A 27,875-nucleotide genomic window follows, 5' to 3' on the forward strand; every position below is an offset into this window, starting at 1 on the left:
CTGGGCTAAGCTCAAGAACTTGTTTCCAGCCAGGCCCTGCTCAGAGAACACATTTCATCGTAGTGGTTGATGCCTTGTTCAAGGGCACTTCAGCGGTGGTAATTTTAACGTGTCGGACGGCTGATTCGAACTGGGAACCTTCCGGTATCTAGACCGCGCCGCTATCCGTTCGGCCACCGCTGCCGTGTGTGTGTGTGTGTGTGTGTGTGTGTGTGTGTGTGTGTGTGTGTGTGTGTGTGTGTGTGTGTGTGTGTGTGTGTGTGTGTGTGTGTGTGTGTGTGTGTGTGTGTGTGTGTGTGTGTGTGTGTGTGTGTGTGTGTGTGTGTGTGTGTGTGTGTGTGTGTGTGTGTGTGTGTGTGTGTGTGTGGGGGGCAGGTTTAAGCTAGTACACAGACATTGGGAGCATTTAGAACATAGTGGCAGCGGTGGCCGAACGGATAGCGGCGCGGTCTAGATACCGGAAGGTTCCCAGTTCGAATCAGCCGTCCGACACGTTAAAATTACCACCGCTGAAATGCCCTTGAACAAGGCATCAACCACTACGATGAAATGTGTTCTATGAGCAGGGCCTGGCTGGAAACAAGTTCTTGAGCTTAGCCCTATATTTACCCTGGGTAAATATAGATTTCATTTCATTTCATTTATATAAAATAAGTGTTCTGGAAAGACGTTTGGTTGAAAATTAAAAATGAGGTTATTTAATAGCAAGTTTGTGTGTTATTCGCTAGACTGGGGGGTCAATTCGCTCTGCAGGTTGCTGATCCGGTCTGGGTTAGAGCAGATACGGAAACTGTGTGTGCGTGTGTGTGTCTGTGTGTGCGCGTGCGTGCGACCGGATCTCACAGAGCAGGCTTTCCGGCCTGGTGACGCCAAGGTTAGTTGAACGCTGATTGGACGCTGGCCTGTCCTCTGTCAGAGTGCTCGGCCAATGAGACTGCGTTTTGCCTTTAATTGGGCGGTGCTTGTGTATTTGTGTGCGTGTTTTGATCCAGAAGCATGTTGTCCTTGGTGGAACTTTGGCAGCTAAGCCTGTTAGCTTGAGCAATATAATATAATAGAACTACAGTCTTATTGTACATGAGAGATAGCTATACTTATCTACAACATTAGGTACGTATAGACACTTCGTTCGTTAAGTGACAGAAACGGTTTTTATTTAACAGTTGTGGGCTGCCTTCCTGCCTGCCTGGTTGTAGCACATCTGTCAGTGTCAACATACATGAGTTGACACTTTCTTATCGCCAATCCTTTCTTTAGCAGAAAGGTTTTAAAATGCGGGATATTTACGGGAATGTTTTTTTGAGAATCCCTAGAAAACTAACAGGAGGGTTGATATCTGATCTGTGAATGAATGCTGGCTGGCCTGATAGTGACTGTACAAAAATTTAAATACTTGTGTTTTTCTGTGCTGTGTCTTCTTTCAGTCCAACAGCAACATAAATAAACCATCACGATGGGGTTCATGGTGTCTAAATCCATGGATGCTAACTTCAAGAAGCAGCAGGAGTTCATGCTTCACAATGCAAGGCTGCAGGTGAGTGAGAGAGAGAGAGAAGCTGTGATTGACATGCTGGCAGTGGCGTGCACAGACATTTAGAGGGGCAGGTGCTCAAGTTAAAAAAGGGCACCTTGTGCAGCGTGTGGAACCGGCCGGTTGCCTTAATCTATTTTGTGCGGGAACCCCTTTTGGTGTTAGCATTATGTTATGCTTTAGCTATTGAAAAATAGCAGATCTACAAGCTCATAGCGCGCCACCGAGTGGCGCGCTACGAGCTTGTAGGTCTGCTATTTTTGAAAAATAATAATAAAAAAACAGGGCACATTGCCAAAAGGGCAGGGGGTGCTCTAGCACCCCCTAGTGTCTATCTGTGCACGCCACTGCATGCTGGCCAGGGGGTCACAACAGCCTATCTGTGACACACGGTCTTCATGCTGGAAATAAAAACTCTAATGTTATGGGCGGCTGTGGCTCAGGAGGTGGAGCAGGTCGTCCAATGATCCCTGGGTCGGCGGTTCGAATCCCGGCTCCTCCTCCTGTCCCACATGTCGAAGTGTCCTTGGGCAAGGCACTGAACCCTTCATTGCCTCCAATGAGCTGGTCGGTGTGAGCTCGCCACCGTTGGTGTGCCAGCGTCCTCACTTCCCATATTCACACACCAACTGTTCGCCGCTTCACCTCCCAATGTATGAATGAATGAACCATTGAAAAGCGCTACAAAAATGCAATTAATTTACTATGAGACCCAGCAGATCCTGTCTGTGTGTGTGTGTGTGTGTGTCACGCTGTAACACCACCCGCCCACCACCAGAGGGCGCAGCTGTATCACACACAAAAACACACACATGCATGCACGCACACACACACGCACCCGCACACACACACACACAAAACTTAACTTAAAAAAAAAACTTAAAAAGGAAAAACTTTAAAAGGAAAAACTTAAAAAAAACTTAACTTAAAAAAAATCTTAAACACAAAAAAAATAACTTAAAAAAACCCCTAAAAAATTACGTAATTTATTCTAATTGTTGTTTTTTGCAATTTACGAGCTGCGTTCGCTTCCCGCGTTCGCGCGTCTTACTTGTTATTATGTGCATAAGATCATACCTCGCTCCTTTTGACTACAATTTGGTTAATACATGGAGGTTCTGACGTGAGCCTACATTTCACAGTCTATTCATAGACTTGTATAAAATAGTTTAGCTCAGTGGTTCCCAAAGTGGGGTCCGGGGACCCCCAGGGGTCCTTGAGGGAGTTCCAGGGGGTCCCCAGCTAATTGATAGTTTGGAACCAAGTAGACCCTTATGGGTCTGTAACTCTGAGAGTGTACAAATGGAACCAAATGTTTGGTTCCATTTGTACACTCTCAGAGTTACATTAACATAGATTTTACAATATAAATTGGGGGCCTCAGAGATAGAAATGCCATTAAATGGGGGTCCGTAGACTAATGCATGTCAAACTGGGGGTCCTTGAAATTAAACGGGTTGAGAATCACTGCTAGAGCCGTAAATATAATATGAATTATTATATAATCCATTCTGATATATATACCGTATATATAATTTTTTTTAACATAAAAATCTTTGTCAAAGAATATTCTACATTTAATGCAAATAAATCCATTTTGAATGAAACTGACTCAAACCGCACGTGCATACACGTGCATGTGTGTGTGTGTGTGTGTGTGTGTGTGTGTGTGTGTGTGTGTGTGTGTGTGTGTGTGTGTGTGTGTGTGTGTGTGTGTGTGTGTGTGTGTGTGTGTGTGTGTGTGTGTGTGTGTGTGTGTGTGTGTGTGTGTGTGTGTGTGTGTGTGTGTGTGTGTGTGTGTGTGTGTACGTGTGTGTGTGTGTGTGTGTACGTGTGTGTGTACACGTGCACGTGTGTGACACACATTTTCTATTGTCAGCACTTGGTTTGTAGGACTTTGTTTGCCAGGTAGGATTGATGATCGTTTTAAGTGTTCCTCAGCAGATGCTGTTATGGCCTGTACTGTACTGTATTAGTTTGTATTGGGCCCACCTGTTATGCCATATTACTTTCAGTACGTATAGACCAATTATTTGTTTACAAACATTGGGACTGGGCGCACGGGTGACTGTTTCATGTAATCAATTCCCAACAGATCTCCAAACCTGTTGTTTTGGGGAGCGCTGGTTTCAGTCCATTCAACCTCCTCTTGTGAGTTGGCTAGTGAGATGCACCCTAGGAGACATTTATACTTCAAAGCCCAATAGTGTTGCGCACAGAGAACAGCTGATATACAAGCTCACATCGCATCGCAGATGCGACTGTTGTGAGCGTAGAGGTCTGCGTGCGCGACACCATCGCGACACCATGCCGTGATCATGAGCGCACCCAGAGCCGGATTTACCTTGCTGAGGGCCCCCGGGCTGGAGCAAATTTGAGGGCCCCCCTTGGGGCGCGCGGCAGAGCCGCGTGTCCCAGCCCACCCTAGCCCAACGGTAAGTCCGGCTCTGAGCGCACCTCCCGTTCTTATGACAGCGACTGGAGGTGTGGTTTTGAGGACAACTGTTTTGAATTGCTATTATTGTTCAAACACAACAGAAACCAAGGACTATATATTTCAAGGGCGAGAGATCACAATAAAAATCCTAATCATTCTTCCTCCACACTGGGAGAAAAACAGCACCTGAAAGTTTGATGGGGCATTTTTTACACGTGAGTGCAGTTAGAACTTTTCATTGCATCTTATGAGAGGTGGTGTTCTTCTGCTGCCTTTATGCGCGCGCATGCCGTTTCTTATCAGTGTTACGTCGTCTGATAAGGCGTCTATACTATTCTTCCATCCGTGTGGTGTGTGTGTAGATGGAACGCCAGATCTTGATGCAGAACCAGATGAGAGTGAGGCAGATGGCCATGCAGATCGCCTGGTCCAGAGAGTTCCTCAATTACTTTGGCACTTTCTTCGCATTGGCCACTCTGGGACTCACTGCGGGGTGCGTCTTTATTAACACACTTTTTTTTTTAAACGAATACAAACGGATAGGCCTGTTCATATACCACATACGCACAAGCAATCACCAAATATAATTAATACAGTATGTTCATTTGTTGTGTTTTTTTATTAATGTGACACATTCCACATTAGCCCTCATTCATGCGCATGCACACATAGGGCTCCATCTTGCGCCACCTTATCCCTTATCCCTAAACCTGTTTGCCCTGTTTTACTATTTTGAAAATCATTTAAAAATAAATCAACTAGCCGATCTACATTGTAGATACAGCTTGTAGATACAGCTATTTGAACTATTTCAAAAGGTTTTTTTTTTAAATAGTAAAAAATGGCAAATAAGTTTAGGGATAAGGCTTAAGGGGTGGCACAAGATTAGAGTACTTGTGAGTATGCGTAACAAAAATGTTAAGCATGTTGCACAAAATCGTACACTTAACATCTTGCTTTTCTGAATTTATTTATTGTAATGTATTTGTATGATGGATGCATAGTCATTTTGAAGGCATGGTGATGAGAAGTGATTTATTTTCTTTCCCTTCCATTAGTGCCATTAAGAGGAGGAGACCGGGTCTGTTTGCCCCCATAGTCCCTCTTAGTTTTGTATTGGCTTATCAGATAGACATGGCCTATGGAACTTTGATCTACCGCATGAGAGGTAAGACCCCCCCCCCCCCCCCCCTCATCTCAGACAAATGCTTCTCCAGATTTTAACTGCAAATGGGAATCATGGTCAACATGATTCATTCATGATTCATTTTTACTCAAACTCTGGCTAAAGTGCAGCCATTAGAGCGCCGAAGTCCTGACGTCACTCGCTCATCCCCTGGTTCACGGAAGTAATTTCTCTATGGACAATAACATGGGGTCATCAATCGTTTCATATAAGCATTGTGGTCCACACATAAAGAAACTGTCTCGGCGTTATTGTCAGGGAGGTGTCTCTGTATCGTTTGCGACAGTCAGTCACTCATATATGATACAGTCTGTTTCTAGCGAAAATAGCGTTTTCTCTCAGTCAGTTGATTCTTCATATCCATATGAGTGAAAAGGCCGGGATGACATTTTTATTTTTGAAACACAGTTCTTATATGAGGCGATCTAAAATCCCAGTATGGGGATTACAATGCAAATAAAAAGTACATGAACCTGTGGTTTTGCGCCCTCTACCGATATTGACGTCAGACGTCGGTGCTCTATGCCTATGGCAATGCCCCATATTACTGTCATGAGCATACTATGGGCTGTCTCCTAAAGAAACAAGAAACCAAAGATTAATCACAACTGGTCTATTATTAATGAGAATACATTATTTACACAAAAACCATAATCATTTTGCTTCACAGACTTGCTATTTGTCAATCAGGAATAGAAGGGCTAATATTTAGATATGTATTTATTTTCCGTTGTGTCTGTCTAGGGGAGGCTGAAGGAATCATGGTGTCGGAGAGTGACCGCTTGGCCCTGCCGCACGGGACACCGACCTTCGAGAGCATTGAGAAGGAACGCAGAGTCAAAAGCAACCTGAGCTCCCTCTTTGATAAATGAGCGACAAGCTCACAGCACATCGCACCGTGACACGAGCTCGTTGATTCCTGTCGTGGGACAACATCGTATGAGTATGTAAGAGTATAAAATCAGCCATCGTAGCTTTCAGTCATCCGTCCAAGTGGAGTTTTATGCATGGACCTGACCTCACTATACCATCGTAAGCAAAAATATCAAACGTATTGATCTGCCGGGAACTGGAACTGAAAATGAGAGATTCAATTTATGAGATGAGATTAAATGTATTGACAATGTACAGTACAGTACAGTACAGTACAGTACAGTACAGTACAGTACAGTACAGTACAGTACAGTACAGCACAGCGAAAGGTATTTTCGCATCTCACCAGAGTGCAAACATGTCAGTAAAAAGTGATACATCCAGTGTGCAGGTCAGTAAATGCAGTAAGAGCAGTAGACATTAAATTAAGGATAATGGCTTAGGCGATAAATAAAGAATAGACATTCAATATTGTCAGATCCATATTGCACATAGTAGTCATTATTGCACGTAGCCCATAGTGCACACAGAAGTGCTAGACTAAGGCGAGATTCATACTCCTATTTTAGAGACGAATAAAAGTCGGTTCGGCTCTGTAGAGCCTACAATATGACGTAATTTGAGGTTCGGTGGGGCGGGTACCGTCCTAAAGTCGGCTCTTCGGTGCTACTGAAAATTTCTGACGAGCCGAAATCATTTCGGCACTACAGCGGTAAAATAGGAGTTTGAATCGGCCCCAAGATACTATAGAAAATATTCTGAAGCTTATCATTTCATTATTTATTTATTTCATAGGGAAAACAAACAGTTTTTTAAGTTTTGTGCTAAGTCAAAGCATTCTTCCAAACCTCGGCAGTCACGTCATGGTTATTAGATACTATTTGCTTTTGTGGTTGCTAGTTCTATGATTGTAATGTTCAGTGGAGCATTACATCCAGTGAGTATATTTAGGGCTCCATTTTCGTCACCACTAAACCCCTTATCCCTAAACTTCTTTACATTTTTTTTACTATTTTGAAAAACATTTTTGAATAGTTCAACTAGCCAATCTACATTGACACGTTGTGAGCTTGTATACTGGCCATTTTAACTATTCAAAAATGTTTAGCAAAATAGTAAAAAAGGCAAAGACGTTTACGGATAAGGGGTGGCGAAAATGGAGCCCTTAGGGTCTTAACAACCTCACCACCAATGTGGTTTGAATCATCCAACATTGGCGGTTGTGCCTTGTGCGTTCACTAGAGGGCCTGGAAAACAAAAAATAAGATTTTCATTAGTGCCTAGAATTGGTTAAGTGTGTGTGTGTGGGTGGGTGCGGTTTATTACTTGTTTCATTGTCTGTTGTATTTTGTATGCCATGTTGCCAAAGGCAAAATTTCATGTTATGTAATTTAATGGATAATAAAGTATTCTTTATCTTTAACCTTCTATTATTACATTTTGAGATACAGTAGCCTACATTGTGTGCAACTGAAGGTTTTGGAGCCGGGATGACTGGAAGCGACGATGGAGGAGTGCCCGTCTGCTTTAGAGGAATTAGGCCAAAGCAGACCAAATCTGACCAAAAGCAGTACGCTTCCTTCTCCTGGGGCGACTGTGGCTCAGGAGGTAGAGCAGGTCGTCCAATGATCCATGGGTCGGCAGTTCGAATCCCGGCTCCTCCTGTCTACATGTCGAAGTGTCCTTGGGCAAGACACTGAACCCCTAATTGCTCCCGATGTGCTGGTTGGTGCCTTGGCTTCCGCCACAATCGGTGTATGAATGTGTGTGAATGTAATGCACAATTTATGTAAAGCGCCTTGGATAAAAGGTGCTATATAAATGCACCATTTTCTCTGTTGTAGCATGAGATTCAAAGTCTGTGTGCAAGTGGAAATCATTGCCATTAGGAAAGGCCATGCATGGCCTTGATGCAGGTGTTGAACTGATCATCCAACCAACCCACACAGCCATCCTACAAAACCTTTTGTCTCAGGTCAGAGGTTCCCAAACCTTTTCATGTCCAGGACTCCCAAATTGACACTCATTAGCCTGTGGACCACCATTAGAAAATATATGCCAAAGATTATTTTTGTTTTTTTTACGGCTCTAGCAGTGATTTCAACCATTTTCATTTCAAGGACCCCCGGTTTGACCTGAAATCGGCTACGGTCCCCCATTTAATGGCATTTCTATCTCTTGGACCCCAATTCATATATTGTATGTTAAAATTAATTTAACTCAGAGTGTACAAATCAAACCAAATGGGTCCATTTGGTTCCATTTGTACACTCTGAGGTACAAACCCATAAGAGTCCATTTGGTTCCTAACTATCATTTGGCTGGGGACCCCCTGTAACTCCCTCAAGGACCCCTAGGGGTCCCCAGACCCCACTTTGGGAACCAGTCTCAGGTCACCCCTATCAATAACTGCACCCCTGAATTACATTATTACTTACTTTATAGAACCTTACATTTATATCATATAATACAGTAGCCTACATAAATATGTCGATCTTTCCCCCTAACATACAGTATGTGACGATCGGGGAAAACAATAGTTTCCATTATTACGACCGATTGAAAAATAACTTCATACTTGACCACTTCAAGTTTTATTATTTTTATATTTTCGTATTAGGCCTACGGTTAAAAAAAAAAGAAGTAATATCTTCATTTAGTTTTTATATGTAATATATATATATATATTTTAATATTTGCCTATTTTATGTTTTGAATGTACATTCATTTTCACATAAAATACGTAATTTATTATTTGTTTTAGTTGGTCAGAATAATAACGCATTTACAGATCCGGATGTCCCTGAATATACTTTTCACCACTAGGTGTCAGACTAGTTCCAAACAACAAGCAGGCTGGAGACGATCTAGCCTGGCGCAGCCACACTTCAGACTTCACCCGCCCCCTGCCCCGAGGCGGATTAATAGCCCGGCGCAGTGGAGTATCGCAACGCGAGGCTAGAGACGATCAGTCCTGGTTGTGATGAGTCATGCTAGTTAGTAGCCCTTGAACTTGACCAGGTTTGAACGTGTTTATTATTTTTCTAATTTCTTGACAAATCTACCATCCCATATGTAGGCTACCATTATTTGTACACTACCACAGGTTTGTGTATTTCCTACTATAACGTTAAACTCATAACTATGGGTATGTCTAGCAGGCTATACTGCTCTTTTATAGCCCAAACATTTAGACTCTCGTAGAGGTTTTTTTCGATTCTGACGAATCTCTCAACGAGAGATTCGTCAGAATCGAAAAAAACCTCTACGAGAGTCTAAATGTTTGGGCTAGCTCTTTTAGATGTTCAAGTTTACAATGCTCACGTTAAAACTTGTTTTCATGAATCTTATATTGATGATGGCGTTAACTCACAGCTGTGATCATAGTTTATTAGTTGGAGGCTGGCTGAGCAGTCCTTAATACTCTTTGCATGACTTCTGTCTGTGGAACCCATGGTGATCACGTGGTGGTACGCTTAGTGCTATAGCTCATTGGTTCCCAAAGTGGGGTCCGGGGACCCCCCCAGGGGTCATTGAGGGAGTTCCAGGGGGTCCCCAGCTAAATTATAGTTTGGAACCAAATGGACCCTTATGGGTCTGTAACTCTGAGAGTGTACAAATGGAACCAAATGGACCCTTATGCGTCTGTAACTCTGAGAGTGTACAAATGGAACCAAATCATTTGTACACTCTCAGAGTTAAATTAACATTGATTTTACATAAATTGGAGGTCCCAGAGATAGAAATGCCATTAAATGGGGGGTCCGTAGACTAATGCATGTCAAACTGGGGGTCCTTGAAATTAAACAGGTTGACAATCTCTGCTAGAGCCGTAAAAAAATTCTCTCATGGGGGTCCCTGGCATATATTTTCAAATGGGGGTCCGCTGGCTAATTACAGTTTGACCGGTTGACACTTGCGTACTGCGTAGACTAGTCAAGCAGGAGTCAGCAATCCAAGAACAGAAAAGAACATGCAGAATCACAAGCATAGTATTGCAAATTTCAAAATGTAATTTATGTCATTGAACAAAATGTGTAACTCTGGCTTATGTTAATTGTTAACCACAGGCCTTGGCTTATTTTTGGCATCATATTGTAAGTCCTATATCCTATTAAAACCATTTGAAGTCTGCTGAGGGTCCCATTGTGAAAACACTTTGGGGCTTTAGGACAACAGTATAGCAAGGGACTAAATTATTTTCGCTCCTATGCCACCAAAATGTGGAACGCCCTACCAACAGTCATTAAGACATGCGAATCCCTTGACTCCTTCAAAACCGCTCTCAAAGGGCACCTACGGACGGCTGCAATTCGAAACTGGCCCCCGTAAAATCTGAATCCCAGCCCCACCGCCCACCCCTTTTTCCCCTCACTGTATATGTTTCTTTTCCCTTTTTACCTCCTTTATGATGAATTCCTGTTCTGTTCTTTGACTATATAGAAGTGTCTATTTGTACGTCTCTAAATGTTTTGATGAATTGAACAAGCATTACACTTGTAAACAAGTGTAATGCTTAATTGGGTCGTCCACTCACAGTTAACAGTCTTTGTATTGAGTTTGTGCTTGAAATGTACTGTAATTCTGAAAACTGTAAAAATATTTCAATCAATCAATCCCTATTGATTGATTGAGCTACCAGCAGAGGATTACTGTTTGTTTGTAGCCTACTTGGCACTAAAAAGTCAGTGATTATAATCACACAATAATTCACTTTTGCATTCTGACAGATACGTATATGCTACGCTTGGCCATTTGTCTATTGCTGCGGGAAAATGTAACCTGAGCATTTAACATCGCTGCTGTCCGCGGGGGAAACCACCCAACTCCATTTTTTGATTGAAGTTTTTGATTATTATTATTATCATAAATCAATGCTGCCTATTGAACACCCTTTGCGTCTGTGTGTTGGGTTAAAAAAATATTGAACCAATGAAAATTAAACCAATTAAAAAGCGCTTCTGAGTTCTGACAAAACCTCTTAACTCCAAAACTGTCTGCTAAAGCAGCTATAACTCCACCACCTCTCCCCTTCTCATGCAAGTAATTGACAATATATAAAGTCACAACACCAAGTTTTGATGAGGCAGTATTGCTCTGTTTTAAAAAATATACAAGGTTTTCTGAAAACTGTATATTTTTCATTTCCTGAAAAATGAACATTTTAGACTTAGGTGGTTTCTCTCCCAGACAGCACAGACTATGCTCCTCCCTTGCCGTTTGTCATAGCTTCTCACCAGGAGGTGCCTTATTGGCTGTAGGGAAAGGAGCCCACCCACTAACCATTTGACCGTGCAGGAGCCATTTGGAATCAAGTGGCACCCACTACCCATTTGAGCGTGGAGCCAGGGGGAATCAGGTGGCACCCACTACCCATTTGAGCGACCGTGGATCCAGGGGGAATCAGTTGGCACCCACTACCCATTTGAGCGACCGTGGATCCAGGGGGAATCAGGTGGCACCCACTACCCATTTGACCGTCCGTGAAGCCAGGGGGAATCAGGTGGCACCCACTACCCATTTGACCGTCCGTGAAGCCAGGGGGAATCAGGTGGCACCCACTACCCATTTGACCGTCCGTGAAGCCAGGGGGAATCAGGTGGCACCCACTACCCATTTGACCGTCCGTGAAGCCAGGGGGAATCAGGTGGCACCCACTACCCATTTGACCGTCCGTGAAGCCAGGGGGAATCAGGTGGCACCCACTACCCATTTGACCGTCCGTGAAGCCAGGGGGAATCAGGTGGCAGGCATGGCCGAGGATGTGAGTGCTGCAGACGACGACGACACCCTAATCAGCGGTCTGACCCTGTTGGTCAACCTGGGCAAGCTCATGTTACAGAACGCCAAGCAAGAGGCAGAAGGTGAGAATCTGTTTAGTATTTTATTTAGCACAAGACATTCATATACTGTATAAATTATGTAGAATGGACTTGATGGAAGAGGCATGAGATATGATGAGAGGACGTGATGCTAAGCCGCAAATCAATTTGTTGTTACTTATTATTATGATTATTTATTGCAAAATAAGACCTCATGCTTGTTTCAAGAATTAATATGCCGAATGTGCTTGTTGGCAGAGTAACACAGTAAAGGTGGCCTTACACTAGCCGATTCTTTTCAATCTGAAATCTGATAGCACCACACACTACAGGATAATCGGAGCGGGGCAGAGCAAATATCAAACATGCTTGATGTTGATCGGGTCGATCCCGATCGCGCCCCGAGCAGATTGATTGAGTCGGGCACCCCCCGAGCGTCAAAAAATGCCCGATTATCGGCTAGTGTAAGGCCACCTTAACCCTAAACACAGAGGGAGCATATAGGATTACAGACCCAGTGAAATGTAAAATCGAGCAAGGCGCTGTAATCCTTGTCATGCTCTTTGCTCTAAAGACATTATTGCAAAATCATTCCAACGACACCAATGCCTCCTTGTTCTCATTACAGCCTCCCTGGAAGAGTTTGTTCCCAATAAGATCAGCACTTTATTTGGCCTCATGACCGCAGGGGCCGACTTCTACACAAGGTGCTCTTTATATCTTCCTATGTGTGAATTCTGTGAATATTGAGTGAAAATAACGCTTTTTGGTGTTTTAAACATTATGTTATGATTTAGCTATTGAAAAATAGCAGATCTACAAGCTCATAGCGCGCCACCGAGTGGCGCGCTACGAGCTGGTAGGTCTGCTATTTTTGAAAAATCGTTGGCGCAAATCATTGAATATATATTTCAGAGCGAAAATGTTTTACTAAAATATTTGCTTCGGGGTCCCTGGAACTACATATTTTGAGATGGGGGTCCGTGGCCCAATAGAGATAATTCTGGGGGTCCTTGACATGAAAAAGGTTGAGCACCACTGACATAGAAACATAGGTTTTTCAGAAAAAATTTAGGATTTAGAAGCCTTTTTTTATCGACCTCAGTCCAAAATGGGTTAAAATACATTTGTGGTTCTCACCTGCTTGTGTTTCGTACCATTGCATAATGTATTCACTAAGGCCCTCATTTATCAACGCGGCGTACGTACGCCCAAATTATGGGCGTACACCGTCCGGAATCACCGCTATTGCCGGCATTTATCATTCCCGCATGAACTTGAACTTGAACGTGTGCCCGGACAAATATCACGTCAGGCTGGGAGCTGTCATAGGTTTTGTCCTCACCTGTTTTTCTGTCGTAGAAAAGCGGAGCAGCATTGTCTGACCAGCTGACAGGCTGTCACAGGCATCTAAACATACGTTTTCACTTCTAAAATGTATATAAAACTAATACATATTATACATGTGAAAAAAATATATTTTGTAAAGGCATGTCATATGGGATTGGTAGGATATTTCCAAGTGTAGCCTACAAGCAATTAAAATCGTGCAATTAAAAACAATGTTGCAAGTTAGACGCTTAAGCCATTTAAACAGTGTTTAACTGCTGCAGCTGGAGTCAAGTCTCCCAACGTGGGTTGCCTACGCCCTACTGTATGTAGCCTAATCTACAGCATGCAGGCCCATGTCTTTCTGGAGTTGCGGTATATGTGCAATCTCCTCGTTTAAGGATAAACCCGACGCGTCGCTCCAATGCCAAATGTGTGGGGACTGCATCGGAGATAGGTAATTTTGGCCAACAGCACATTTCCCCATTTAGTCCAGTAAATAAAGTAATGAATTCCTATCAGGTTGGACAAAATTGGATTATTTTGTTTCTCAACTGATTCTGACAGGACATTAGGTCTACTAATCTGCTCTAGTGAGCAGATTAGGGTAGATTTTTTTTATCCTGACTAGTAGACCTAATATCCTGTCAGAATCAGGTGAGAAACAAAATAATCCAATTTTGTCCAACCTCTGCCATTTAATTATTGGACTAATTCTAAAATGATTGCACTCTGGCCTCTATATCATACTGTCGCTGGTGGAACCACAGAGACCAGCAGTGGACAGAATCAGTAGGAGAGGAAGGGAGGAACAGAGATTTACCACTAGGGGGTAGTAGTGGCTGGAGGAGGAGGTAGAGCAGCATTCTTGGTGGTTGGTTGGTCCTCCTGGCTCCTGTCAAAAGTGAGCAAGACAATTAACCCAGAGTACACTAGCTCCAAATGATCAGCAGGGCCTACAGTATGTAATACAAGTGAAAAGCAGATAAAATAATACAAAAAAGGTTTTTACAGTTAAACCATAACCCAAGGAAGAAAGTAGTCAAAGCATATTGCTTCAGTTTATAACCCATTAAGACCTTCTTAGGCAGATTCTACAAATGTCGTCTAAAACAGTTTTCTGAAAAACAAATGTTGCTAATATATCGTTGCTATTAGGCAGAAATTCTCTTATCTCCAGATTTTAACTTTTAGGCCTGACGTCTTCTGAAAGAATATATATTCAAAGATTTGTGCCGCATTTTCACGATTTTTTCACAAGCTCGTAGCGCGCCACTCGGTGGTGCGCTATGAGCTTGTAGATCTGCTATTTTTCAATAGCTAAAGTATTACATAATGCTTAGTTAAAACACCAAAAGGGGTTCCCGCCCAAAATGTGTTAATGTATTTATTTTGTAAATTATCACCCTAGTTGATCATAGTACAGCGTCACACAATAGCATCAAAAGCAGCAGATCCACGAGCTCCAAACGCACCACATTTTGAGCTGCAACTTTTTGGATTCGAATCCTGAAAAGTGACAGTTTTGATGGACATAATGAAGAGACGATGCAATGCAGCTAAATGAGATAACCCATTTTGGGCGGGAATTATGTTATACTTTAGCTATTGAAAAATAGCAGATCTACAAGCTCATAGCGCGCCACTCGGTGGCGCGCTACGAGCTTGTAGGTCTGCTATTTTTTTTAAATCGTAAAAATGCGTCACAAATCTTTGAATATAGATATTCTTCCAGAGCGAAGTTTTTTTTTATTTCGACGTCGGGCCTTAAATGGGTTTTAAATGAGCAGTACCTTTAGTTGTGATGTGTGCTGTTGTTGTGGTTATTAGCATGCTACCATATGCCATACAAGGCATTATAGTAACCACCATGTTGAACACTAACAAATTAGGGATGTGCCGATATCGATATCCGATATAATTAATTACTGTTATGGCCGATAACCGATATTACCGATGTCGATATGATCTCATTCGGTATTAAAATAATTATAATAATTTTGTCCATTCTGAAAAAAGCATGTGTCTGCACTGCAGGCTTAGGCAAGTCAGATTTAACTATAATACCTTTAATATTTAATATTGTGAGCTTGTAGATCTGTTCAAGCTGTTACTTTGGGCTTGTTTATCTGTAAAGACAGACCGATTAATCGGACCGATTAATTAATCGGTCTGATTGATTAATCGAACCGATGCCGATTAATCTAAAAACAACTAGAATCGGCCGATACCGATGTGTTTGCCGATTAATCTCCCATCACTACTAACAATATTTTATGTTTATTTCACCAGCCTTGGAGTGAAGAAGAGGAGTGAAGCGGAGGCGATATGGCAGGCGTCTTATCAGTAAGTAATACGTTAACTAATAGTTTAACAAAACAAAAGCATTGATAACAGCCTGAACCATGTTGCAAGTATACGCACTTAGCTAAGCTAGACTTTGGTGAAAAGTGGTCCCAAAGTCGAAATAATATTGATTGGCTTCCCTTTCCTGGTAAGATTTGGAGAAGTGCTGACTGGACTGGGACAGGATCAGGACAGGATTTCTTGGGGATCACAGCCATGAAAGATGAACATTTCTCAGACCCTTTCACACTTTTTTTTCCTATGTTTTATTCATAGCCATATTAACTCCTTGGCCACTTTAGTACAAAGAGTTTGCTGGCGGTAATGGATGCAGATAATTGATATAGGGAGAGGTGAGCTATAAGCCATGTTGTGTAAGCAACACAACCAATTAATAATTAGTAATTAATTAGGACTGAGACCAGATTCTACAAATGTCTTCTAAATCATGACAGTTTTCTGAAAAACCTATGTTTCTATGTCAGTGTTTTTCCAAAATGTAATTGTCCACCGACCAGGGACCCCCCCCCCCCCCCCCCCCAGCAGCAAAGATTTGAGTTAAAAACGTTCGCTCTAAAAGAATATATATTCAAAGATTTGCGGCACATTTTCCCGATTTTTTAAAAATAGAAGATCTACAAGCTGGTAGCGCGTCACTCGGTGCCGCGCTATGAGCTTGTAGATCTGCTATTCTTCAAAAGCTAAAGTATAACATAATGCTTAAAACACCAAAAGGGGGTTCCCGTCCTGAATTCAAGTCAATTGTTTGAGTGAGGTAGAACGATGCACTTTATTTCAAACACATGAATGAGATTAATGTATTAATTTCAATAAGATTACCATTATAGGGTATGTGGTGTAGTAGGACTGTCTTCAATCGCATTATTGCACAGAAAATATATAATGTGTGCGACTGTGCGTCAACGTGTTGCAATATTGAAATTTAAATACAATAAAATAAAACTTTGACGAGTGTGCATACACGGTCCTGACTGAACACATCTACAGCTGTGTTGCTTAAACAGTACGCCACGGCCACGTTGTACCAAGGTCAGCCTATACTAGCATTTCAAAGTATTTACGGTATATTTTTCCCTAGTATTTTGGCCAATTAGGTATACTATATATTAGGGATGTCCCGATTTGTCCCTTTTTTCGTTTCGTTTCCAATCCCGATACCACAATTTCTGTGTTAGCCGATACCGGTAGGTCCGGTACCGAATACCGATACCAGAGAATAATATTTATAATAATAATAATTTAAAAAATATATAATTACTTATTTTATATCGTGTTGTGTTTATAGCAGACTCCTCACTCAAATGTGCACTTGCAGTTTGGGCAACTCCAAAGCAAACTCCACATGCCCCAACATTTTATTTACCTGCCATAGTGTCAACCACTTAGCCTAGAGACTGGCATATTCGCCGATACTGATATGACCCGATATGACCGAAAAGGGCCGATACCGATCCTTTTCAGATACCGATACAGTATCGGGACATCTCTACTATATATTATGTTGATTGCCCACACTTTCCCTGTTGTGTTTTCCAGCATTGCAGATGTCAAAGAACAAGTGGACGACCTCCTGCAGTTGGAGGTTTGTTATTGCTTTTTCTGTCGCCTCTTTAGGCCTATTATTATTATTAGTATTATTTTAAATAATCTTTATCCCACGAATTTGCAACCCATTTTTTTCACCCAGTGTCAATTATCTAATGTAATCAAGACTCCTCTGCTAACCGGGGGGGGAGGGGGGGCAGCAGACTGACCTCATGCTTCTTCTATGCATGAGGAGTCCAAGCTGCTTCTTTTCACCTGACTGGGGGGAGTTTCCCCAGCCGGACGTGGATGATTTAGGCCTTTAAATTGAAACATTCACTTCACTTTCACTTTCAATGTTTTATTTTGGTCTTCAGTTCATGTACAGAATTAAAAATGTTATAAATAAAGACTAACCCAAACAAAGTATTTGCCATTAATACATTACATTACACATGTAACTCGCTCTAGATTAAGATCGAGCGTCTGCTAAATGCCTAAATTGTACGATCAACAAGGAGAATTCCATGCTAGAAGGCTTTCTTACCTTTATTTGTAGTTGTTACGTCCCCAACAAAGAGGTCCAGGTGTTATTTGTAGTTGTTACGTCCCCAACAAAGAGGTCCAGGTGTTATTGTCTCCACCAGGCCGAAGGCATGGGGAGAGAGTATGTTTGTCTCCACCAGGCCGAAGGCATGGGGAGAGAGTATGTTTTGCACTCCGTCCGTCCGTGTGTCCGTGTGTCCGTCCGTCCGTCCGTGTGTCCGTCTGTGAACAGCTAATCTCCGGCATCGTTAACCCGGTCGATGCCAAATTTCGCACACACACTCCCTGGATGCCAACGATGAACCTCTGCCCCAAAATGTCCAGAACGGCCTGTTATAGCGCCACCAGGAGGCCGCTTTGTGCAAAACAAGTTTTTGGACAGTAGACCTACAGATTTTGTCCAAACATCACGCAAATTGGTACACAGTCTCTCTAGAGCCATTCAACGAAACGGGTCTTTCACATTTCTCAGACTCCATCCTGATTGGCTAAGATTGGCTTCCAAAGTTGGCAGGAGTGCTCAGTTTCAAAAAAATGCTGCAAATCATGAACACATCGTGTGATTTCCGTGAAATTGCGCACATTCCCACTAGGCCGAGGAAGAAATGCCATGTGAACATTTTCAACTCAGCCTCATGGTGGCGCTATAACTGGCCGAAAAGTGTTTTACCTCCAACTGCACGGATTTGTGGATAACTTTGTATGCCAACTCCCTAGAGGCCAAGGAAAAACCTTTGCCTGGAATTTTTCACATCTGCTCTTTATAGCGCCACCAGGAGGCCGACATATGTAAAACTCATTTTCTAATATTACTCCTTCAGATGTTATCCAAATTTCACACAAATCAGTACACATGCTCTCCATAGTCATGTGATCAAGACGGGTTTGTTTGATTTCTCATAATCCACCTTCATTGCCTACGATTGGCTTCTAAACTTTTCAGGAGTAGCCCGCTATGTACCCGTTTTGTACAAATCGCCACAACTACTCAACGCAGCGTCCGATTGCGGTGAAACTGTGCATGCATATTCCCAATAGGCTGAGGAAGAAATGCCAGTTTTCAAATAAGCCTCATGGTGGCGCTACAACAGGCCAAGCCGTGTCACACACACACACACACACACACACACACACACACACACCTGGTGGAGACCTGTGCCCAGAAGGGCACTTTTTCTACTTTGTAGTTGTTACGTCCCCAACAAAGAGGTCCAGGTGTTATTTTGTGCTAAAGTGCATTGGCTATTTCCCCTAATATAAGCCCTCAATGGGGGTTGGGGTTTTGTGCTAATTCGCTTATTTCCATCGAAATAAGTAGTAAAGTGTGCCGCTTGGGATACTATTTACATTATGAAGAGAGGATATATACAATTTTATTTTATTCTTGAGTGATGGAAATAAGCGAATTAGCACAACACCCCATATCCCAATTCAATGCAACTCATTGAGGGCTTATGGTAGGGGAAATAGCCAATAATGCACTTTTGCACAAAATAACACATGGACCTCTTTGGTGGGGATGTAACAACTACAAATAAAGGTAAGAAAGCCTTCTAGCATGGAATTTTCCTTTAAGCTGACATTCCACTTGGCTGATCTCCGTGTCAAGGATTATATTGTAAAATTCTCCAGGCTGCCCTTTGACTTTGTGGTTGCGACACAGTGGTCCATTGTGCTTCTTCTGTGGTCACAGGTTTTCACTATGTTAATCTCTTAGTGGTATTGAGGGGATTTATGCCTCCCTGAGAGCAGTGCTTCTCAAAGTGGTGTCCTGGGACCCCCAGGGGCCCTTGAGGAGGGTGTCCTGGGACCCCCCAGGGGCCCTTGAGGAGGGTGTCCTGGGACCCCCCAGGGGCCCTTGAGGAGGGTGTCCTGGGTCCCACCAGGGGCCCTTGAGGAGGGCGTCCTGGGACCCCCAGGGGCCCTTGAGGAGGGTGTCCTGGGTCCCACCAGGGGCCCTTGAGGAGGGCGTCCTGGGACCCCCAGGGGCCCTTGAGGAGGGTGTCCTGGGACCCCCAGGGGCCCTTGAGGAGGGTGTCCTGGGACCCCCAGGGGCCCTTGAGGAGGTTGTCCTGGGACCCCCAGGGGCCCTTGAGGAGGTTGTCCTGGGACCCCCAGGGGCCCTTGAGGAGGGTGTTCTGGGGGTCCCCAGTACAATTGAGGGACAGTTTATTCTTTGGATATTCCCAAATAACTGCCGGTCTATGAGCTGCAATGCAACACACCTTTCTAACAAAAAATCTTGACAAATCTTCTCTTAAAAGGGGGTACAACATCTTTTCAAATGTGTTATATGTGGAGTCGCGTAGGTAATAATCACCCATCTGGTCCGGCGCCAAGCAGTCGTTTCTACACCATACCGGGCAGCCTGCGCACCCCCCCGCTCCTCCGCCACCCCCGTCTCTAATTCCATTAAAATTGCGTGTTTAGGGGGTGATGAAATTCAGCTACATTCATTCAACAGCTGTTGACAGTGTTCCTCAGACCTTTGAGCCAAGACCAGATCATATGAACTTTTTTTTTACTTTGTCAGGCCTGACAAGACGCTAACAGTCTAATACGGCTCCAATTGAATTAGTGTCTATTTCTAAGTGAGTGTCGTGACGGACTGTCCAGCTGATAAGGTGTTTTAAACATTATGTTATAATTTAGCTATTGAAAAATAGCAGATCTACAAGCTCATAGCGCGCCACCGAGTGGCACGCTACGAGCTTGTAGATCTGCTATTTTTTTTAAATCGTAAAAATGTGGCGCAAATCTTTGAACATATATTCTTCCAAAGTGAATGTTTTTAACTCGGGTCTAAATGGGTTAAGGCGGATGATTTTTGTCTTACTTTGGAAATGTGATTTGCAATCACTTCATTATTTGTGTGTGCGTGTTTGTGCGCGTGTGCGTCCGCAGAGTGAGTGGGACATGTTTCTGGAGCATGATGTGGACGAGAAGCTGCAGACGTCAGACAGACAGTTGGCAGATCGAGGCTCCACCACAGACAGCCTCAGTGCTGATGTGGCACTGACCGACGCTCGCAGTGGAGAGTGAGTCTATACGCACGCACGCACGCACGCACGCACGCAGTTGGTGGCTTCAACGTTGGCATCACAGTAGTTTTGTGTCCTTTAGGGGTGTGTCTCTGGCATCACTGTAGTTGTGTGTGTCCTTAGGGGTGTGACTCTGGGACAGTACTTCGGCAAAGGCCAGAGTCTCATGCTGGTTCTCATCAGACACTTTGGGTGACTTCCGTGACGAGACCACGTGACCGAGCTACTGGCCAACAAGGTTGGTTTAACTTTACGTGTTCTCATGAATCTTCATGATGTGCCAAATGTGCCAAAAAATGTCAGACATTAATGTCTTAATGTCGTGGAACAAACTCCCACTGTACCTTCGACAGGCAGCCTCTGTAGACATTTTTAAAGTGCAGCTCAAGACCCACTTCTACACTCTTGCTTTTAATTGATCTTTACATTTTTTGTTATTCATGTCCTCACTGTATTGCATTACTGCTCTTGTTTTTTTAATGTTTATGCCTTACTTTTCTTTTCTTTTTTTTCTCCATTGCTCTGTAAAGCACTTTGAGCTGCATTTCATGTCATGAAAGGTGCTATACAAATAAAGTTTTATTATTATTATATATCTATTAAAAAAATACAACATCTTTTGAAATACCGTACTACTAAAAAAAAAATGTAGGAAATGAGAAATGAGTCCATATCCACATCCTGTCTTCACTGGCTCCTAGTTCAGTGGTTCCCTAAGTGGGGTCCGGGGACCCCCCGGGGGTCCTTGAGGGAGTTCCAGGGGGTCCCCCCCAGCTAAATGATGGTTTGGGACGACCAAATGGACCCTTATGGGTCTGTAACTCTGAGAGTGTACAAATGGAACCATGGAGTGTGTGTGAAAAGACCCAGGCAATGCTGTCTGAGTGAAATGAACATGTTTTGCTGTGTAGGAGCTCTTAGAAGCTCGGTCTGTGCAGGTGTTGGTGGTCTCGTTTGGCGGTGTGGAGGGAGCCAGACTCTGGCTGGAGCAGACTGGATGCACATACCACATGCTGTTGGACCCACACAGAAAGGTGCGTGTGTGCGTGTGCATGTGCGTATGCGTGCGTGTGTGTGCGTGTGGATGCGTGTCCGTGTGGATGCGTGAGTGCAATCTAATCCCCAGCTAAAAACCACAGCACAGAGAATTGATTATGACTGCTTTAGTTTTAACTCCTAAATGTATCTCAATCTAAGCCAATCTAAGCCTGGGAAACAGGCCTTCTATCCCCTGTGGAATGTTCTTTAGTTTTAACTCCTAAATGTATCTCAATCTAAGCCAATCTAAGCCTGGGAAACAGGCCTTCTATCCCCTGTGGAATGTTCAGGGCCGGATTAACACCTCTGAGGGCCCCTGGGCATTGAAGCCCCAAGGGCCCCCTTCACACGCTCGCAACATTGTTGCTGTTTTGGATCCGTTTTGGGGAAGTTTTATGCCGTTATATTGGCCTATTTCCAGTCGCCTACCCCCCCCCCCCAGAGTGACAGCCAATCTAGCGCATTGTTGCTGCTTTACACACAATTGCACTTTTCAGCTGCCCTTCTCATCAACAATAAAACACTAATCTTTTTAGACACCATTTATTTCATTCGGATTAGCAGGGATTTTTTCTGTGGAACTAAAAATAAAAATAAAATATATATTTCACGTGCCCAAAGTGCCCATATGGTAGATCCGGCCCTGTTTATAGGGTGGTCCCGATCGGATCGGATCAGGTGATCTCTAATTCTAACGATGTAAACGTCCAACATGTGGTGCTGCAGATCTACAGGAGTTTTGGCCTGGGCTCGTCATACGCCAAGGTGATGAAGTTCAGGTGCCTTCTGCAGTACTCTGAATACATCGCTGCCGACCGGAGCTTCCCCGACGTCCCCAACCGCCTGCTGGAAGACATCTACCAGGTACTGGACCATTTAGATCTGGGGCTGGGTCGATTCTACAAATGTCTTCTAAATCCTGACAGTTTTCTGAAAAACCCTATGTTTCTAATGTCAGTGGTGCTCAAACGTTTTCATGTCAAGGACCCCCAAAAATATATGTAATTGGCTGCCGACCCCATCTGAAAATACCTTATTCCAAGGACCCCCCCCCCCCCCCAGAAGCAAAGATTTTGAGTTAAAAACGTTGGCTCTGAAAGAATATATATTCAAAGATTTGAGGCACATTTTCACGATTTTTCAAAAAATAGCAGACCTACGAGCTTGTAGATCTACTATCTAGAAGCTTTTCTATCTGCTAACCGTCCAGGGGGGCCCGGGACCAACCAGCCTGATGGCGTGTCGCGGGTTCGACTCCCGATCCCAACGGCCTTTGCCGCGTGTCTTCCCCCCCCATCTCTCCCCCCCCCCCATCTCTCTCCCCATTTCCTGTCATCCTATCAATATCAAGACAGAAAAAGCCAAAAAGAAAATATATACAGTATATAACCCTAACCCTATAAAGAGATGAGAGAGGGAGTAGAACACCAATGTTCAACCTTTTAGCTCATTCTAGGATTTATAAAGAATAAAACATTCTCTGCTTTCTTTTCCCGGACAGTGTTTTGGGTGAAAACAGGCTATATTTAACCTCCAATAACTAGCCTATGGAACATCGTGGCGACACACACTTTTACCCTCCAATGAAAGCCGAGGCTCTCGTCTGTCTTTTGCGATATTTGGTATTTACATCGTCATAGAACAAAATATTCGTTGGGTCTTGAAAGATTAGTAAAAAAAAACACTTTAAAAGCTGTTCTAGAGAAGCTCTGGCAGTAAATGTGTTTAATTTCAAAGACCCCAGTTTTATATGCCCTAGGCCGCCCATTTCACACAATCTTTTATTACTATGACACCCCAATTTACACTGTAGTCGATGCTCAGTGGTAATTTAAGCAGGGACGTCCACACATAGACATCAAAGGGGGCTCCTGCCCTTTTATCCGTCTGTAAAACAACTGCCCTCTCTAGACAGGATTTACTCTGGTGAAAGAAATGCACATGCCTCTCCTTTCCTTTCCATGCCATACCCAAAGTCTGCATTCAGGATCATTGCTTCTTTCCAAAGTCTCCTGAACTTGAACGCAGCATTTTGTGTTGAACAAATTTGTTTAGAAATCCATGTCGTTACACACCGCATCTCCACTAGCTAAAGAGTGCTGGGTTGCGCCCCGAAAATAGCTGATCTACAAGCTCTCAACGCGTCGCAGCGCGACGCGTTGTGAGCTTGTAGATCTGCTATTTGCGTCCAAAAGTGCCCTCTTACGGATTTCAGCCCCTGCCCCTCTAGTCCCTGACTCTGAGGGTTTATGAAACCATGTGTACGCCCACCGTTTTAGACCCCTTATAAGGGTCCAATTGGACCCCTTGTGGTCTCCGGGACCGCACGTTGAGAACCAGTGGCATATACTACTTATACAGGCCACAAGCAAAACCAGAACTAGATTATTTTATTGAATTATACATTATGTGCGCTTTGCAAGTTCGTTTCAACAAGTGATAAAAATATTGTTTTGTCATGGGAACCAATTCCATCCCCAATGTGCAGTCTCTGTTTTCACATAAGTTATAACCAATGTGTTTCGCCTGCATTCGGTACACAAAATTATAGTTCACGTACTCCAATAAAGACCACATGGGTTTATTTAGATGCATAGTCTGATTATAGCTCTAGAACAGAGGCTGTTTGTCACGTTGGCGCTCGGATTCTTCCATGAAATCATACATAATTAAATACATCTTTAGCTAAACGCTCTCGTTCACATCACTAATCTGTGTTACTAATGAAAAGGCGGCGATACGAGCACTCAAAAAGAGTCTTCATCAGGGCAAGTATAAGCCTATACTGATGAAGACTCTTTTTGAGTCGAAACATGTTGACTTATTTGAACCCATTTCGGGCGGGAACCCCTTTTGGTGTTTTAAGCATTCTGTTCTACTTTAGCTATTGAAAAATAGCAGATCTACAAGCTCATAGCGCGGCACCGAGTGCCGCGCTACGAGCTTGTAGATCTGCTATTTTTGAAAAATCGTGAAAATGTGGCTCAAATCTTTGAATATATATTCTTTCAGAGCGAACGTTTTTACTCAAATCTTTGCTTCTGGGAGGGTCTAAGTGTCAGGCCTAAGTGGGTTAACCAATAAAGTACATTTCTTTTTATCCACCCTCTCCTCATGTTTTGACCTTTTGAGTGCTCGGATCGCCCCCTTTCCTTTAGTATTCCAGTCCCACGGATCCTTGAAGCACCAGAACCTACTTTACATTGTTATTATTTTGCATCTCCATCGAGCACCTGCAGGTTGATTTTCTTTGTGTCACTAATCTGTGTTGTTGTTGTTGTTGTTGTGTGTTGCTACATTTCTCTCTTCCAGCTGGGAGGGAACGTCGTTTTGGACGAGACAGGAAGGGTTTTGCTAGCGCATCCGTCTAAGGACCCCATGGACAGGCCGACTCTAGCAGACATGCTGCAGGTTGTGCCCAGTGACGGCTGCTCTGCCAGCTGCTCCCAATAGAAACATCCATCTAAGGACCCCATGGACAGGCCGACTCTAGCAGACATGCTGCAGGTTGTGCCCAGTGACGGCTGCTCTGCCAGCTGCTCCCCATAGAAACATCAATCTAAGAACCCCATGGACAGGCCGACTGTAGCAGACATGCTGCAGGTTGTGCCCAGTGACGGCGGCGTCTCTGCCAGCTGCTCCCAATAGAAACATCCGTCTAAGGACCCCATGGACAGGCCGACTGTAGCAGAGATGCTGCAGGTTGTGCCCAGTGACGGCGGCGTCTCTGCCAGCTGCTCCCCATAGAAACATCAATCTAAGAACCCCATGGACAGGCCGACTCTATAGCAGACGTGCTGCAGGTTGTGTAAGAACCCTGTATGAACAGGCCCTCTAGCTAGCAGACATGCTAGAGCTCCCAGACTTAGGGCTGATTCATACTCCTATTTTACCGCTGTTTCGGAGCTGTAGTGCCGAAATGATTTCGGCTCGTCAGAAAATTTCAGTAGCACCGAAGAGCCGACTTTAGGACGGTATACCCGCCCCTCCCCCCCGAACCTCAAATGACGTCACATTGTAGGCTCTACAGAGCCGAAGCGACTTTTATTCGGCTCTAAAATAGGAGTATGAATCGGCCCTTACTTTATTTTTTAGAGGCAACAAATTTGTTGCCTCTAAATAAAGTAAGTTACTTCCTCTTCCTCTTCCTTGATGTTTGCCTTGATGCCTGACTTCCAGCACCTGGCCTAAATATATTAGGCATTGAGATGTGACACAATCTTCTCTGTGAATCCAGACAGACAGACATAGAAATAGCCTAGCTGCCCCACAGACCAGGACAGGGGGTTGAGTTTAGCTGCCCCACAGACCAGGACAGGGGGTTGAGTTTTGGGAACAAAGTGTGTTCTTTTCTGACACTGCAGCGGCAGCGCTGACGCGGCACACAAAAAAATAGTGACTCTTTGGTGCACATTGATGACGTCACGTCTCGCACTCATGACGTCATGAAGAGAGGTGACTGATAGAAACATGTTGCTCTGAAGATGTGCAGGCTTTTTGTGGGCTTTGCAACAGCGCTGTTGAGCTAAACCAAACGAACACTTGGTTTTTGAGGGGCGCTAGCCCCTCCTATATTCAGCTATAGTGTAGATCTTTGTCCTAACGCAAACATTACATTCCATTGACAATGAATAGAGAATTTTAAGTCATATGTAGACGAGCAAATTGGCTATTTTCATCCTATACATGAAGAATTAATTGTCAAGGAATTGGAGAATTCATTGACAATTAATGGAGAATTTACATCATATGTATCGGAGCAAACGTGACATGTGTCATGATGATGTACGATGATAAGAGCGCCCCTCACTTCACACGGGTGTGATTTCTTTATAATACATTTTAAGCACTATTTGAAGGGCTCAGTAGGAGGTATAGCGAGACTGCGTTACTTGAATTGGTTTTAAATAACAGTTTGAATGTTTTTCTTTTCTTTAGATAAATAAAAAACAATTCAGCTCTAACCCTATACATAAATTATAGGGTTGTCCCGATCGGATCGGGTGATCGGAAATCGGGGGCCGATCACGTCATTTTCAAATGATCGGAATCGGATCGGGAGCCAAAAAACGTGATCGGGACATCCCTTAGTATCAATATTATATCCATATCATGTTATTAGACTGGATATTGTCTGTGATTTGGGATATTGTACTATTGTGACGTGGCATAAACGTGTTCTATAAAATATTAATCGGATCGGGAAAAATCGGTATCGGCAGATGCTCAAAATCGAATGATCGGAATCGGATCGGGAGCAAAAAAATGTGATCGGGACATCCCTAATAAATTGTACACAAAATGCCCATTCAGGTACAGTACAATAGAATAGACGATTCTTTTAATGACATAATTATGTCAATCACCGCTATCACTTAGGGATACGCAGGGAAATTAATGTTGTTTCTGTAAACATTTACTGTTATATTTGATGAGCTTTTGTTAGAATGCAAATTGTAAGGATCATCTCTGGCCTTGAGTGGAATGAGACTTGGCTAAAATGCGTCGAGCCGTTTAATGAAAGGTGATTGTGTTGAATAAATGATATTTTCTCCATTAGTGTTTTTATATATTTGACTGAATGTTGGAGAAGTTGATTTGCATATTGCAGATCTTGCTACTAAACCTTCTCTGCTATTAACATGAGATTTATGGAACAGACTTTTAACCATTTAGCATGTCACCGCTAAACCCCTTATCCCTAAACTTATTTGCCTTTTTTACTATTTTGAAAAACATTTTTGAATAGTTCAACTAGCCAATCTACATTGACACGTTGTGAGCTTGTAGACTGGCCATTTTAACTATTCAAAAATGTTTTGCAAAATAGTAAAAAAAAAAAAGGCAAAGAAGTTTAGGGGTAAGGGGTTTAGCCGTGACGAAAATGGAGCCATATTAGTCCCCAAAAGATGCTCAATGAAATAACTGATTCTTGTCATGTCTTTCAGTTGAAAGTCTGTTCATTGAGCGACAAGGTTGGGTAATAAGGAAGTTAGGTTAATAAAATGATATCCCCTGAAACCTTAAGTATAAAATAATGAGCTTCCATTGACTGACAGCTAGATGTTTTAGAGAAGAGTATAAGTGCCTGAAACCGTGAAACGCGATAAGTCCACATACTAGTGCAGGGGTTCTCAACGTTTTTGGCCGGGGACCCCCGAAAATGCTTTGGCAACGTCTC

General features: G+C 43.3%; 2 protein-coding genes across 3 annotated transcripts; both read left to right on the forward strand.

Moving 5' to 3' along the window:
• Window positions 1-968: 968 nt before the first annotated feature.
• plgrkt (plasminogen receptor, C-terminal lysine transmembrane protein) lies at window positions 969-7,450 on the forward strand. The gene is made up of 5 exons (XM_079527052.1): window positions 969-1,110; window positions 1,425-1,534; window positions 4,331-4,461; window positions 5,027-5,136; window positions 5,899-7,450. The coding sequence occupies exons 2-5, from the start codon at window positions 1,454-1,456 to the stop codon at window positions 6,024-6,026; spliced, it is 450 nt and encodes a 149-aa protein (XP_079383178.1). The 5' UTR covers window positions 969-1,110; window positions 1,425-1,453; the 3' UTR covers window positions 6,027-7,450.
• Window positions 7,451-8,946: 1,496 nt separating this feature from the next.
• selenol (selenoprotein L) lies at window positions 8,947-27,211 on the forward strand. 2 transcript variants are annotated; one of them, XM_079526127.1, is made up of 11 exons: window positions 8,947-9,048; window positions 11,326-11,891; window positions 12,478-12,556; window positions 15,471-15,524; window positions 17,082-17,127; window positions 20,520-20,653; window positions 20,780-20,894; window positions 21,568-21,690; window positions 22,421-22,558; window positions 25,007-25,105; window positions 25,298-27,211. In XM_079526127.1, the coding sequence occupies exons 2-11, from the start codon at window positions 11,780-11,782 to the stop codon at window positions 25,340-25,342; spliced, it is 945 nt and encodes a 314-aa protein (XP_079382253.1). In that variant the 5' UTR covers window positions 8,947-9,048; window positions 11,326-11,779; the 3' UTR covers window positions 25,343-27,211. The 2 variants fall into 2 exon arrangements, with proteins under 2 accessions (XP_079382253.1, XP_079382254.1); XM_079526128.1 differs by having other exon boundaries at window positions 25,007-27,211.
• Window positions 27,212-27,875: the final 664 nt, after the last annotated feature.

Source organism: Electrona antarctica (genome assembly GCF_951216825.1).
Source record: "Electrona antarctica genome assembly, chromosome: 17".
In the NCBI taxonomy this organism is placed as follows: Eukaryota; Metazoa; Chordata; class Actinopteri; order Myctophiformes; family Myctophidae; genus Electrona; species Electrona antarctica.